Source organism: Neoarius graeffei, chromosome 23 (assembly GCF_027579695.1).
Source record: "Neoarius graeffei isolate fNeoGra1 chromosome 23, fNeoGra1.pri, whole genome shotgun sequence".
Taxonomy (NCBI): domain Eukaryota; kingdom Metazoa; phylum Chordata; class Actinopteri; order Siluriformes; family Ariidae; genus Neoarius; species Neoarius graeffei.
The window spans coordinates 41,846,790-41,861,946 of record NC_083591.1 but is presented as its reverse complement, the minus strand read 5'-3'; the positions used below and the strand labels follow the sequence as shown (position 1 = coordinate 41,861,946).

At 40.7% G+C, this 15,157-nt stretch overlaps 1 protein-coding gene across 5 annotated transcripts in view; it reads right to left on the bottom strand.

The window, feature by feature from the left end:
* LOC132871733 (microtubule cross-linking factor 1) overlaps nucleotides 1-15,157 on the bottom strand; it is a 184,566-nt gene that overhangs the window by 31,493 nt on the left and 137,916 nt on the right. For all 5 annotated transcript variants that reach the window (XR_009651334.1, XR_009651333.1, XM_060906191.1 and 2 more), the window contains one exon: nucleotides 14,929-15,090. Coding sequence is in view for 3 of the 5 variants with exons in the window: in XM_060906191.1 (XP_060762174.1) it covers nucleotides 14,929-15,090 (162 nt within the window). In the remaining 2 variants the exon portion in view is untranslated. The remainder of the gene's footprint in view (nucleotides 1-14,928; nucleotides 15,091-15,157) is intronic.

The following is a 15,157-nucleotide window of genomic DNA, read 5'->3' as shown; positions in this document are numbered from 1 at the left end:
TCTGTCTCCAGACTCTTCTTCCACACACACTCGCTACAGTATTTTTCACTCATACTTAAAGGTAGACTGCCTTTCAGATTTTTCAAGTCTAGGTCATAAAAAGAATTTTCCCTGACACCCAGTTATTTTTGTTTAGTGGACCGAAAACTACCGAATTTGAATCGCAGAATTCTAATTTTATTAGTTTTTTAAAACTTTTTGTTAAAAATAGAACAATTAATGAATTTAGGGCCACATGGCCCTAAATTCTCCGCTATTTTTTCCTACTTCACCATGACACAATTCAACATACTACGTCATGCGGTGGGCTTTCTCTGCTCGTGCAAGGCATTGCGGGATACAAATTTGAAACAGGAGAAAAATGGAGGACGCAAGTGTGTGAATGCAACATGGAAGACCGACTACAGTAACGGAAAGCGAGAAGGAAAGACGTTATGTTATACGCGAAGGAAAGGAAACGCAAGGACCAAACTAATAAATATTGGCGGTCAGCGAGCACCTCGGTGTGATCAGCTGTTCGTTTAGCGACAGAATGATGGAACGGTCAGTGCACGGTCAAAGGTAAACCTGTGCGTGCGCACACGCACGGACTTCCTCTGTCTTCCTGACTGCGCGAAGCGAGCGATTTCATGCACATTATTTGCTCGGGAATCCGCTCAAATTAAATAACTTCCCAGCCACAGAATGGCCTGATATTTTGTGAGATATTACAGAAATAAACATACATCACAATGACCACATTTCAGACGGAACTAAATTTCACTGATTTTATGAAATCGAAAGGCCGTCTAGCTTTAAGTATTCATTTCCCTGTGTAATTTATTTAGGTACAGTACTTTTAAAAATCAACATCAATGCGACCTGGCAGCCTGCCACTAATCCCTTGCCCTGTTGCTTTTTTGGTGTGTCTGGTTAAGTTTTGGTTGAGCTCAAGTCCCAGCTCTAATAGTAACAGTTCACCACTGGAAATCAGAGAACCTGAAGGAAACCTATAGGGACATAGATAAACATGTGAAACTCCGGACTGTAACCTGAACTCAGAATGGAATCGGGGACCCTGGAGTTGTGATGCGACAATGTTACCCACTGCCTCACTGTATTTACTTCACTTGTATTCATTTGTATACGACAGCCTATACAGCTTAGTACCATATGTCACACTTGTGCTTATTCTTATTTTCTTTCCTGTTGGGAAAAAAAAAAATTGTGGAAAGTATTTTAATTTGGGGCGGCACGGTGGTGTAGTGGTTCGCACTGTCGCCTCACAGCAAGAAGGTCCGGGTTCGAGCCCCGTGGCCGGCGAGGGCCTTTCTGTGCGGAGTTTGCATGTTCTCCCCGTGTCCGCGTGGGTTTCCTCCGGGTGCTCCGGTTTCCCCCACAGTCCAAAGACATGCAGGTTAGGTTAACTGGTGACTCTAAATTGACCGTAGGTGTGAATGTGAGTGTGAATGGTTGTCTGTGTCTATGTGTCAGCCCTGTGATGACCTGGCGACTTGTCCAGGGTGTACCCCGCCTTTCGCCCGTAGTCAGCTGGGATAGGCTCCAGCTTGCCTGCGACCCTGTAGAACAGGATAAAGCGGCTACAGATAATGAGATGAGTATTTTAATTTATTACTACTACTACTACAATTACTAAGCAGTCAACATTCATCACATGACTTGCTGGTTGGTCAGAGTGTTGGTTGGTCGACTTCTTGCTTTTTTTTTTGCTGAAAATGTGGCACCACAGTTTGTTTAAAAAAAAAAAAAAATCTCTCAATGTGTCTGCACGCAGGTAAATGATGTGAGGCAAATGGAATGGAAATGACTAATAATTGCTGAATCACTGACTAAACTGTGTGCTTTTCTCCTCTGCTTCAAAGTGTTTGAAGCCAGAAAAGTGTGTGGGAGATTATGCGGAATACAATTTCTAACTGTACGTCTCCGGAGGTTTTAATTAACACCACTCTAATCCCACACAGATAGCGCAGACTCACTCCATTAACTATTCGCTTCCACACCCTCAGAGTGCCAGAGAGAGCATCCAATACAATGCGAAGGCAATACTTCGACACACACCTCACCGAGAAGTCAAACTTGTTATGAAACAAGCCAGAATTATAGATACTGGGATTTAACAGAGGATTTTTCTCTGTCTCGCTTTCTAAATATAATTACTGTTTATTAGCCGGGATAAAGGTCCATTTACAGTACAGCAAGAAATGGAAGCCTATATTGTCAAGTCAAGTCTGTTTGTATAGTGCTTTTAACAATAGACATTGTCCCAAAGCAGCTTTACAGAATCCGAATTACTCTAGACATGAGCTAATTTTATCCCTAATCTATCCCCAATGAGCAAGCCCATGGCGATGGTGGCAAGGAAAAACTCCCCCAGACGACACGAGGAAGAAACCTCGAGAGGAACCAGACTCAAAAGGGAACCCATTCTCATCTGGACAACAAGACTATTGGCCCTGTCACACTATAGCGTTTTGTTCGACGTTTGGTTGCGTTTTTAAAAATTTGAGAAACGCCGGGGAACGTCGACGTTCTTCAAATTAAGTTTCTAGGTCAACGATGTTGTAACGTTCTTGTAACGCTTGGGTAACGCTCAGCCAACGTTCCCTCAGTGTCAGGCGACGTTTGTGGTCGAAAATAGCAGCAAAACCTAGCGTTCTCATAGCGTCCACAGCGCTTTGATAGCGTTATCATAGCGTTTGGGTAGCGTCTGCCTTGCGTCCAGGTAACGTTCTCGACGTTTGTCCAGCGTCTAGCTGACGTTCTTGACGTTTCCACAGCGTCTGCCTAGCGTTCCTGTAGCGTTCGAGTAACACGTGGAGCGTTTGTGTGACGTTCCTGTTACGTTTCGCCAACCTGCGGCTGGACGCGCAGTATAAAAGGGGGGGCTTTTGGCCAGAGTGCATCACTTCCATTTCAACCACCATTTCAACCAGGTTGTTGTGATGCATGAGAGCAGCAACAGCATACTGGTGTTTCTCTTGGTCTGTCATTGTTCTGAAGTCTTCACTCTGTGAAAGTTCCAACAGGACTGTCGGTGGCCTCTGCAAGCCCCTTTAAATATATTTTTGGCAAGTGCCTGCCAAATGCTCCTGAACGCTACCAGTAGGTTACAGGCGCGTTACAAGGATGCTACATGGACGTTACACAGACGCTGGAAAAATTCAGAACGCTGACAGACGTTAGAAAGATGTTGAAAGAGCGTTACATGAGCGTTAAGAACGCTCGGCGAACGCTGAAAAACGTTGGCGACACGCTGGACAGACGTTCGATGGACGTTACACAGGCGTTAGGCAAGCGTTACCCAAGCGCTAGGCACGCGCTGGACACTCGACCCTGATGGGCCGGCGTCCGCCTAGCGTCCAGGGAACGTCCTGACTTTCGAGTAACGTTCGAGTAACGCCCGCAAACTTTCGTGTAACGTTCCTCTAACGTGTAAGTAGCGTTTTGATAGAACGTCCTGAATTTTTGTGCACACCCAAAACTATTTTTCACCCTCAACGTTCGCCGACGTCCCTCGACGTTCCCCAACGTTTGCAGACGCTCGGCTAACTTTCTTGTAACTTTTTTCTAACGTTCTCGACGTTCCTCTGCGTTTTGCAACACGTTACTCGAACGCTGGTGAGAACGTCGTAGTGTGACAGGGCACTATAACATTAACAGTTTTAACATGAAGTCAGTTTCGTTGATGTTATAACTCTTCAGTAATGGAAACTTGAGTGCAAAACTATTCATGACGACTGCAGTCCTAAAGTTAGCAAGCCAACTGTAGTCCTCAGCCACAAAAGCATTACTGTAAGAGTCCAGAGTGTCTTCCAAGTGTGACTTTCAACTGTCCATATGGGGCCGTACTCCACAGGAGTGATGCGATGGGACTCTGACCAGACATGGGGCATCAGGATGACATTGTTTTCTTTAAAATATACACATTCATACAAGGGCGGCACGGTGGCGTAGTGGTTAGCGCTGTCGCCTCACAGCAAGAAGGTGCATCAAATCATAACTAATGATCACAATCAAAAGGCAACAGTTAGTTTGTAGATGATCCAAACTCAATACAGTGGGGCAATAAAGTACCGTATTTAGTCAGCCACCAATTGTGCAAGTTCTCCCACTTAAAAAGATGAGAGAGGCCTGTAATTTTCATCATAGGTACACTTCAACTATGAGAGACAGAATGGGGGGAAAGAATCCAGGAAATCACACTGTGGGATTTTTAATGAATTAATTGGTAAATTCCTTGGTAAAATAAGTATTTGGTCACCTACAAACAAGCAAGATTTCTGGCTCTCACAGACCTGTAACAACTTCTTTAAGAGGCTCCTCTGTCCTCCACTCATTACCTGTATTAATGGCACCTGTTTGAACTCGTTATCAGTATAAAAGACACCTGTCCACAACCTCAAACAGTCACACTCCAAACTCCACTATGGCCAAGACCAAAGAGCTGTCAAAGGACACCAGAAACAAAATTGTAGACCTGCACCAGGCTGGGAAGACTGAATCTGCAATAGGTAAGCAGCTTGGTGTGAAGAAATCAACTGTGGGAGCAATTATTAGAAAATGGAAGACATACAAGACCACTGATAATATCCCTCGATCTGGGGCTCCACGCAAGATCTCACCTCGTGGGGTCAAAATGATCACAAGAACGGTGAGCAAAAATCCCAGAACCACACGGGGGGACCTAGTGAATGACCTGCAGAGAGCTGGGACCAAAGTAACAAAGGCTACCATCAGTAACACACTACGCCGCCAGGGACTCAAATCCTGCAGTGCCAGACGTGTCCCCCTGCTTAAGCCAGTACATGTCCAGGCCCATCTGAAGTTTGCTAGAGAGCATTTGGATGATCCAGAAGAGGACTGGGAGAATGTCATATGGTCAGATGAAACCAAAATAGAACTTTTTGGTAAAAACTGAACTTGTCGTGTTTGGAGGAGAAAGAATGCTGAGTTGCATCCAAAGAACACCATACCTACTGTGAAGCATGGGAGTGGAAACATCATGCTTTGGGGCTGTTTTTCTGCAAAGGGACCAGGATGACTGATCCGTGTAAAGGAAAGAATGAATGGGGCCATGTATCGTGAGATTTTGAGTGAAAACCTCCTTCCATCAGCAAGGGCATTGAAGATGAAACGTGGCTGGGTCTTTCAACATGACAATGATCCCAAACACACCGCCCGGGCAACAAAGGAGTGGCTTCGTAAGAAGCATTTCAAGGTCCTGGAGTGGCCTAGCCAGTCTCCAGATCTCAACCCCATAGAAAATCTTTGGAGGGAGTTGAAAGTCCGTGTTGCCCAGTGACAGCCCCAAAACATCACTGCTCTAGAGGAGATCTGCATGGAGGAATGGGCCAAAATACCAGCAACAGTGTGTGAAAACCTTGTGAAGATTTACAGAAAACGTTTGACCTCTGTCATTGCCAACAAAGGGTATATAACAAAGTATTGAGATGAACTTTTGTTATTGACCAAATACTTATTTTCCACAATAATTTGCAAATAAATTCTTGAAAAATCAGACAGTGTGATTTTCTGGATTTTTTTTCTCATTCTGTCTCTCATAGTTGAAGTGTACCTATGATGAAAATTACAGGCCTCTCTCATCTTTTTAAGTGGGAGAACTTGCACAATTGGTGACTGACTAAATACTTTTTTGCCCCACTGTATGTTCCAGCTAGTGCTCTCTTCATTTTACAGAAATATACATTCACCGGCCACTTTAATAGGAACATGTTTTTGATTGTAAGATTCCTGTTCTTGGCTGCAGGAGTGGAACCCAATGTGGTCTTCGGCTGTTGCAGGCTGAGATGCTTTTCTGCTCACTACGGTTGTAAAGAGTTGCTATATCCCTCCTGGCAGCTCGAACCAATCTGGCCATTATATCCTCTGACCTCTCTCTCATCAACAAGGCGTTTGTTTCCACCCACTCACTCAGTGTTTTTTGTTTTTCGCACCATTCTGTGTAAACTCTAGAGACTGTTGTGTGGAAAAACCCCAGGAGATCAGCAGGTTCTGAAATACTCAAACCAGTCCATCTGGCTCAAACCAGCACCCATGCCACAGTGAAATGAAAGTCACACTTTGAGATCACAATTTTTCCCATTCTGATGTTTGAAGTGAACATGAACTGAACAATGCATATTGTATCTGCATGATTTGATGCATTGTGCTGATGTCAAGGGATCAACTGATTAGAGAACTTCATAAAACAGCAGGTGGATGGGTGATGGCCGGTGAGTGTCTGGTATCAGTCAAAAGTTTGGACACCCCTACTCATTCATAGGTTTTTCTGTATTTTGAATATTTTCTACATTGTAGAACGATACTGAAGACATCAAAGCTATGATATATTTTGATTTTTGCCATAGCAAGATCTATATATGTACATACTTTATGGCAGGGAAACCACTACAGCTTACGCCAATTACAGTGGCCCCATTGTACCAAATCTGCACGTCTTTGAACTGTGGGGGAAACCAGAGCACCCGGAGGAAACCCACGCAGAGAACATGTAAACTCCACACAGAAAGGCCCCTGTGGGCCGTGAGGTTCGAACCCGGAATCTTCTTGCTGTGAGATGACAGTGATAACCACTACACCAGCCTTTCTCGACCGGGGTGCCGTGGCACCCTGGGGTGCCGTCTGGCTTCGTTAAGGGTGCCATCAAAAAATTATATATTCTAATATTGAAATAAATAAAATGAATTCAAATTCCAAAAAACGATAGTTACACTAATGCAGATCATTGCCGCATCATGCATCATCAAAATTTGTCTCACGGCCCCCTTTCCCATGTCACAACGTCACTGCCGGGATCAGCGTGACTGTGTATATTTTATATGGGGGCGCCTTGAGAATTTGCATAATTCCGAAGGGTGCCGTGACTGAAAAAAGGTTGAGAAACGCTGCACTACACCACCGTGCCGCTCACATTTGGAACATACACTACCGTGCAAAAGTTTGGGGTCACCCAGACAATTTTGTGTTTTCCATGAAAAGTCACACTTTTATTTACCACCATAAGTTGTAAAATGAATAGAAAATATAGTCAAGACATTTTTCTGGCCATTTTGAGCATTTAATCGACCCCACAAATGTGATGCTCCAGAAACTCAATCTGCTCAAAGGAAGGTCAGTTTTATAGCTTCTCTAAAGAGCTCAACTGTTTTCAGCTGTGCTAACATGATTGTACAAGGGTTTTCTAATCATCCATTAGCCTTCTGAGGCAATGAGCAAACACATTGTACCATTAGAACACTGGAGTGAGAGTTGCTGGAAATGGGCCTCTATACACCTATGGAGATATTGCACCAAAAACCAGACATTTGCAGCTAGAATAGTCATTTACCACATTAGCAATGTATAGAGTGGATTTCTGATTAGTTTAAAGTGATCTTCATTGAAAAGAACAGTGCTTTTCTTTCAAAAATAAGGACATTTCAAAGTGACCCCAAACTTTTGAACGGTAGTGTATATGGAATTATGTGGTAAACAAAAAAAAGTGTTTAAATAAATAAATAAACCCAACAAAATGTATTTCATATTTTAGATTGTTCAAAGTATACACTGTTTATAGTCCATCATTACTTTAAGACATGAAGTGTCTTTTAATGAATAAAAATAGAAAAAGAAAAACCATTGTATTCGGTGTCCAAACTTTTGACTGGTACTGGAAATGGAAAAAAAATATATACACATTTTCATCTCCAGTATTCATCTCATCATCTCTAGCCGCTTTATCCTGTTCTACAGGGTCGCAGGCAAGCTGGAGCCTATCCCAGCTGACTACGGGCGAAAGGCGGGGTACACCCTGGACAAGTCGCCAGGTCATCACAGGGCTGACACATAGACACAGACAACCATTCACACTCACATTCACACCTACGCTCAATTTAGAGTCACCAGTTAACCTAACCTGCATGTCTTTGGACTGTGGGGGAAACCGGAGCACCCGGAGGAAACCCACGCGGACAACATGCAAACTCCACACAGAAAGGCCCTCGCCGGCCACGGGGCTCGAACCCGGACCTTCTTGCTATGAGGCGACAGCGCTAACCACTACACCACCGTGCCGCCCTTCTCCAGTATTCACAAAATAAAAATATATTTATGGGAAAAACACCACAGAAACCAGTGCAAATAAGACAAGGAAGGAAGGCGACGTCACATTTCAGCCACTTTTATTCCCCTGAACTTATTTTTCATGACAAAAATCGAGTCAGGCACAAAGTTTTAGTTCCCTTTTTTGTGATTTAATAGGAGCGTTCTAGATTGTTCATGTTATGGCAGTGGTGTCTAATGTGTGTCCTAGAGGCTACAACCATACATAGAGGATATTACACAGTGGCACAAAGATATGAAGTTTATCTCTGAGTGAGTGAAGTGAAAATATTTTCAACACGAGAAGATAAACTTCATATCTTCATGCCACTGTGTAATATTCTTTAGATTACATGGGCACATCCACCCAAAAAACAAAAAAACAGACAAAACAAATTAGGGGTGGGGTGGGGGGTGGTGGTAACCAAAAGATTTTTAATTTTGAACCGGTTCACCATTATGACGATACACATTCAGTCAGCGGGAAAACAAAGAGGGACGTCATTGGAGTGAAACATCGGGAATTATTATACACTTTTTCCATGGAATAAAAACATGTATTCTATTCCCTTCTAGTGGGTTTATTGACGGCATACAATATTATCATATCGCTTATCCTCCATGTATTACGCCACTCTCCCCAATGGAGAATGAGCGTGCAATATTGTTATAATATTGCACATTGTCAAGACAACACGACGTCACACGTCAGAACTCGTGTGAAGATCCGATGACAAAATTTTCCTGCTGCGCATGCACACAATCATTTCATCAGATGGGTAAGAAAGAAGACGAGGCTAATCCAGTGCTAGGTTTAAGCACTAAATACAACCCCGATTCCAAAAACTTTGGGACAAAGTACAAATTGTAAATAAATACGGAATGCAATGATGTGGAAGTTTCAAAATTCCATATTTTATTCAGAATAGAACATCGATGACATATCAAATGTTTAAACTGAGAAAATGTATCATTTAAAGAGAAAAATTAGGTGATTTTAAATTTCATGACAACAACACATCTCAAAAAAGTTGGGACAAGGCCATGTTTACCACTGTGAGACATCCCCTTTTCTCTTTACAACAGTCTGTAAACGTCTGGGGACTGAGGAGACAAGTTGCTCAAGTTTAGGGATAGGAATATTAACCCATTCTTGTCTAATGTAGGATTCTAGTTGCTCAACTGTCTTAGGTCTTTTTTGTCGTATCTTCCGTTTTATGATGCGCCAAATGTTTTCTATGGGTGAAAGATCTGGACTGCAGGCTGGCCAGTTCAGTACCCGGACCCTTCTTCTACACAGCCATGATGCTGTAATTGATGCAGTATGTGGTTTGGCATTGTCATGTTGGAAAATGCAAGGTCTTCCCTGAAAGAGACGTCGTCTGTATGGGAGCATATGTTGCTCTAGAACCTGGATATACCTTTCAGCATTGATGGTGTCTTTCCAGATGTGCAAGCTGCCCATGCCACACGCACTAATGCAACCCCATACCATCAGAGATGCAGGCTTCTGAACTGAGCGCTGATAACAACTTGGGTTGTCCTTCTCCTCTTTAGTACGAATGATACGGCGTCTCTGATTTCCATAAAGAACTTCAAATTTTGATTCGTCTGACCACAGAACAGTTTTCCACTTTGCCACAGTCCATTTTAAATGAGCCTTGGCTCAGAGAAGACGTCTGCGCTTCTGGATCATGTTTAGATACGGCTTCTTCTTTGAACTATAGAGTTTTAGCTGGCAACGGCGGATGGCACGGTGAATTGTGTTCACAGATAATGTTCTCTGGAAATATTCCTGAGCCCATTTTGTGATTTCCAATACAGAAGCATGCCTGTATGTGATGCAGTGCCGTCTAAGGGCCCGAAGATCACGGGCACCCAGTATGGTTTTCCGGCCTTGACCCTTACGCACAGAGATTCTTCCAGATTCTCTGAATCTTTTGATGATATTATGCACTGTAGATGATGATATGTTCAAACTCTTTGCAATTTTACACTGTCGAACTCCTTTCTGATATTGCTCCACTATTTGTCGGCGCAGAATTAGGGGGGTTGGTGATCCTCTTCCCATCTTGACTTCTGAGAGACGCTGCCACTCCAAGATGCTCTTTTTATACCCAGTCATGTTAATACCTATTGCAGGGTATCTGCACATTTTTCAAGTACAAATTTAAAGATTTTTAAGACCTTTTCAAGACCTCTAAATGGAAAAATTAAGACTGTACCATGGCAAAGAAAATGATAAATACGACAACTTAAAACTGTTTTCTGCAATAGATTTTTTTTTACTAACTTTAAGAAGAATGCACACAATTGGTGAACAACACGGCGCATCAATGGCAACTGTTAGACATGCAAACAGCTGAAGCAAAGTCGTGTGTTCTGGGCCTGCAGAACTACTGTAGCAGCAAGGAGAAGACAGGTGTTTACTGGAGAAAACACTATGAATCATTTCAAAAACGAAAACAATAAACGGCAAGTAGAACCAGCTGAACAACCTTAGCCGGCATTATTTCAATCCCCAAAGATTATCTTTGATGTGTGATTTTGTCTGACAGCAAAATCAGTCTGAGTGTGGTACAGTATACAGCTGGCTGAGGAAGTTCTCGAGCATCTTCTGCATTATAGCAGGTAACAGCATAAACCTGTTTATGCAGTCATACAATCATCAGAGCGTTACATTAAACACAGAAAAACAACTGTCACCTTTCGTAACCATTATTATCAATATTAATCAATGTGTTGTAATAACTGTAAACTAATTATCATCAGTGCAATTGTTATATCAATGTTCATTATTCAAAAATAATCATTATTATCTATAATCCATGAATAATTGTTTGTATTACTACTACTACTACTACTACTAATAATAATAACTACTTTTTTAATAATAATTTTAAAAAAATTAACTCAATTTTATAACATTTTAATAATCACTACTTATTAGCTATATGAATTAATAATGAATAGAGTAGCAATTATTATAATTCAGTATTATTAATTACTACTTAATTAATAAGCAGTGATTATCAAAATGTAATTTAATAAGTTGTAATTATTATTAACTACTAAATTATACTAATAAATAATTAGTGATTATTAAAATGCTATAAAATTGAGTTATAAGATTAGTTAAAATTATTATTAAAAAGTAGTAATTATTATTATTAATAGGAGTAGTAGTGATACAAACAATTATTCATGGATTATAGATAATTTGTTTTTAATAGTGAACATTGATATAACAATTGAACTGATAATAATAACATTAACAACAAGTATTACTAGTAGTGTTATTGTTTATTATTAGTAGTAGTTGGACAGTTATTTTATATCAATGTTCACTATTTAAAAAAAATATTTTATCCATGAGTATTTGTTTGTATTCTACCAATTACTACTTTTTAATAATTATTTGTAATAATTTTTAATAACTTAATTTTAGAACATTTAATAATCCCTAGTACTTAATCACTAATTCATAAGTAGTAATGATTAATAATCAATAATAATTACTATTACTACTAATTATTATTAGTGGTTGTTAATATTATTCTTCTTATTATTATATTAAAAACACTGTTGTAGACAATAAGTAATAAAACTAAAAAACTTTGTACAAATTATTTATATTGTACTATATTTAGAATTATTGTATTTACTGGAGTTCTTTTTAATTGAGTTTTGAAATAAAGGTTGTTTATATATTTATATTAAACTTAGTACAATAAACAATGTTAATTATGTAAAAAAAAGATGCTAATTATTATTATTAGTATTATGTCCTACAAGTCCCATTTTCCATCTGACTCTTGTGCGCATGCGCGAACCCCCCAGCGTTTCACTCCGGAGCGCTTGACCTCTAACACACACGCGCGCCTCGTGTCCGTGAAAAACCAGTTTCCCAGTCCGCCGTGTCCCCAGCGCTGCGTTACTGTCTTTAAACACATTTGTGCGATCCAGCGCTTTTTATCGCAAACGATTCTTCTCCTTATTTTGGGGGTATTTGTCATCCCCCAACCACTTGTCGTTAATCAAACATCTTCCCATAATTATCAACGCTTTCTAGCTCCCACGTAAGCTACCCGCGTATCTCTCACTCTTCACAACCACCGCACTTCTATGGAATCAATTTTGTGCCAAAATGTTCATACAATACTTTTGAAATATCAAACAAAAACGACAAATCAAAATACAAAAAATCAAAAGAAAAAGTCAATTTTTTTAGACTGGCAAACAAATTATTCATGCAATCGTGCAAAATATCAGTCTATTACTCTTCAGAAACCTTTTATTTTTGTTCCGCATCTTTCTCAGTTTTGCTTGACGTAATTTATTTTGGTTGCGATTCCAGCTTTCTCGTTTGCGCTCCCTGACTTTTTGCTTGCAGTTTTGGCACAAACTTCACGTGTGGGTGGGCTGTCCAGGAATGCATTCCCATTGGCTAACTTATGTTTGACTGACAGCTACGCTCAGCCATTCCCCCGGAGGCTGTTGCGGCCATTTCCTACTCGGATTCTGGCGGACTGTTTGACGAGTGACCGATCCATTGACGGTAAACAAGGATGGAGTGGACTTCAGTGGCGACTATAATATTGAATTAATTCAAAGTGCAAATTCAATATCATAGTCGCCACTGAAGTCCACTCGATCCTTGTTTACCGTCAATGGATCGGTCACTCGTCAAACAGTCCGCCAGAATCCGAGTAGGGAATGGCTGAGCGTAGCTGTCAGTCAAGCACAAGTTAGCCAATGGGAATGCGTTCCTGGACAGCCCACCCACACGTCAAGTTTGTGCCAAAACTGCAAGCAAAAAGTCAGGGAGCGCAAACGAGAAAGCTGGAATCGCAACCAAAATAAATTACGTCAAACAAAACTGAGAAAGACGCGGAACAAAAATAAAAGGTTTCTGAAGAGTAATAGACTGATATTTTGCACGATTCCACGAATAATTTGTTTGCCAGTCTAAAAAAATGGACTTTTTTTTGTATTTTGATTTGTCGTTTTTGTTTGATATTTCAAAAGTATTGTATGAACATTTTGGCACAAAATTGATTCCATACACTTCCTCCAGTAGCCTCCCAACGTTAGTTCTTGATCTACGGAACGCACAGAGCAATGCTGCCCCCAAAAGGTACGCTGGTCACTTTTAAAATTACAGTTAAAAAAAAATACCCCAAACCGGATGGAGACATTTCACTCGTTCGGTCCAATATTAAATTTAATACCTCCCTTTCGAAAATTCCAGTCATTCCAAACAATTTAAGACGTTTTTAGGCCTTGAAAACCGAAAGTTGTATTTAAGACTTTTTAAGGACCCACAGGAACCCTGTATTGCCAATTGACCTAATGAGTTGCAATTTGGTCCTCCAGCTGTTCCTTTTTTGTACCTTTAACTTTTCCAGCCTCTTATTGCCCCTGTCCCAACTTTTTTGAGATGTGTTGCTGTCATGAAATTTCAAATGAGCCAATATTTGGCATGAAATTTCAAAATGTCTCACTTTCGACATTCGATATGTTGTCTATGTTCTATTGTGAATACAATATCAGTTTTTGAGATTTGTAAATTATTGCATTCCGTTTTTATTTACAATTTGTACTTTGTCCCAACTTTTCTGGAATCGGGGTTGTAAATAAACTGGAAACTGAAGACGCGCTGAACACCTGAAAGGCTACCAAAACTATTATATATTCTTCACACATATTTTCAAGAGAAAAACATACCAATGGACATCGAAAAACTGGAAAAGAGACACATCGGAGATGTAAAACTTCCACGCTCGCGAGTGACTGTTTGTCAACAAACATGGCTGTGAGGTTTGCTTCGTTAAAAGCAGAAGATTTTGAGAGACTTTTGGCTGCCAGGTCGGACCACTGTGTGGAGTTGTCGATGTTGATTTGAAAAGTAACTAAGTCAATTACACAGGGAAAAATAAAAAAATAAAATAATAATAATAAATATTTGGCTTGACTACGCTAGCATTGGCCTGCGCTAGCATTACACCGGCTAGAAAGGAACTGGACTGCCACGCTAACAGCACAGAGTCGCGGGTAAGCTCACGTTGGCCTTTGCTAATGCTACGGCGGCTAGAAGGTAACTGGACTGCCGTGCTGACAGCACCAAGTCGCAGGGAAGCTTGTGTTGGCCTTCAAGAATGCTGATATGAAGAGAGACTGTATGTAGTATAATAATAATAATAATAATAATAATAAATGTCTTTTTTCATGGTATATCAGATATATTCCATTCAACTAGCAGGATGCTGAACTTGTCTTTGATTTGTTCAATATCATGCCTAGCTGAATGGAATATATCCGATATACTACTCCAAGTCAGCCAGTATTATTTAAAATGTGTCACTCTGATCCATCATGTATTTAGTATGAAAAATGCGAGTTTTTCAACATGGGAAGATAAACTTCATCTCCAAGCCAATGTGATTTTCTTTTTATTATAAAGACGCGTTCACAAGCAAAACGTACCCAAATTTATCAAAACAATTCATCGATTTCCTCAGAATTGACAGATAGAGAATCGTGTCATATACTGATTATGTTCTCCATGCCCTGGATGTGGCTCGTATGAAAAATACGAGTGCTGTAGTTCCCAGTAAAACACTTGTGTCCATACAATATAAAGACTTGTAGTTAAGTCTTTTCACCAGTCAGCCCGTGAAAGACTTGAAAATTCGCAGATGCATTAAATCAGGTGCATTGTGGTCGAAACTAATTTATTTTAGATCTCCCTATTCATATTCAAATTACATTCGTGTCAATTTTCACCCAATCTGTTCTGTAAACTCATGCAGGTTTGTTTAACTGTACCTGTTTCTGATAGTGGAGTTTCTCCGAGGACGTAAAGAGTGGTCCAGGGTCCGGGATGTCTCCCCACATGGCTTGGGGACACACTTTGTCCTCCCGCTCTGTGTCTTCCTCGGCATGTTCTCTCACCAGTCCAACCTCTGGGATGCTTTCCAGTCGTTCATACTGAACAAGCAGAGCAAACCGAGTGACATTTGAATGGTCTCATTATGTACTTCATTTACGAACAGCT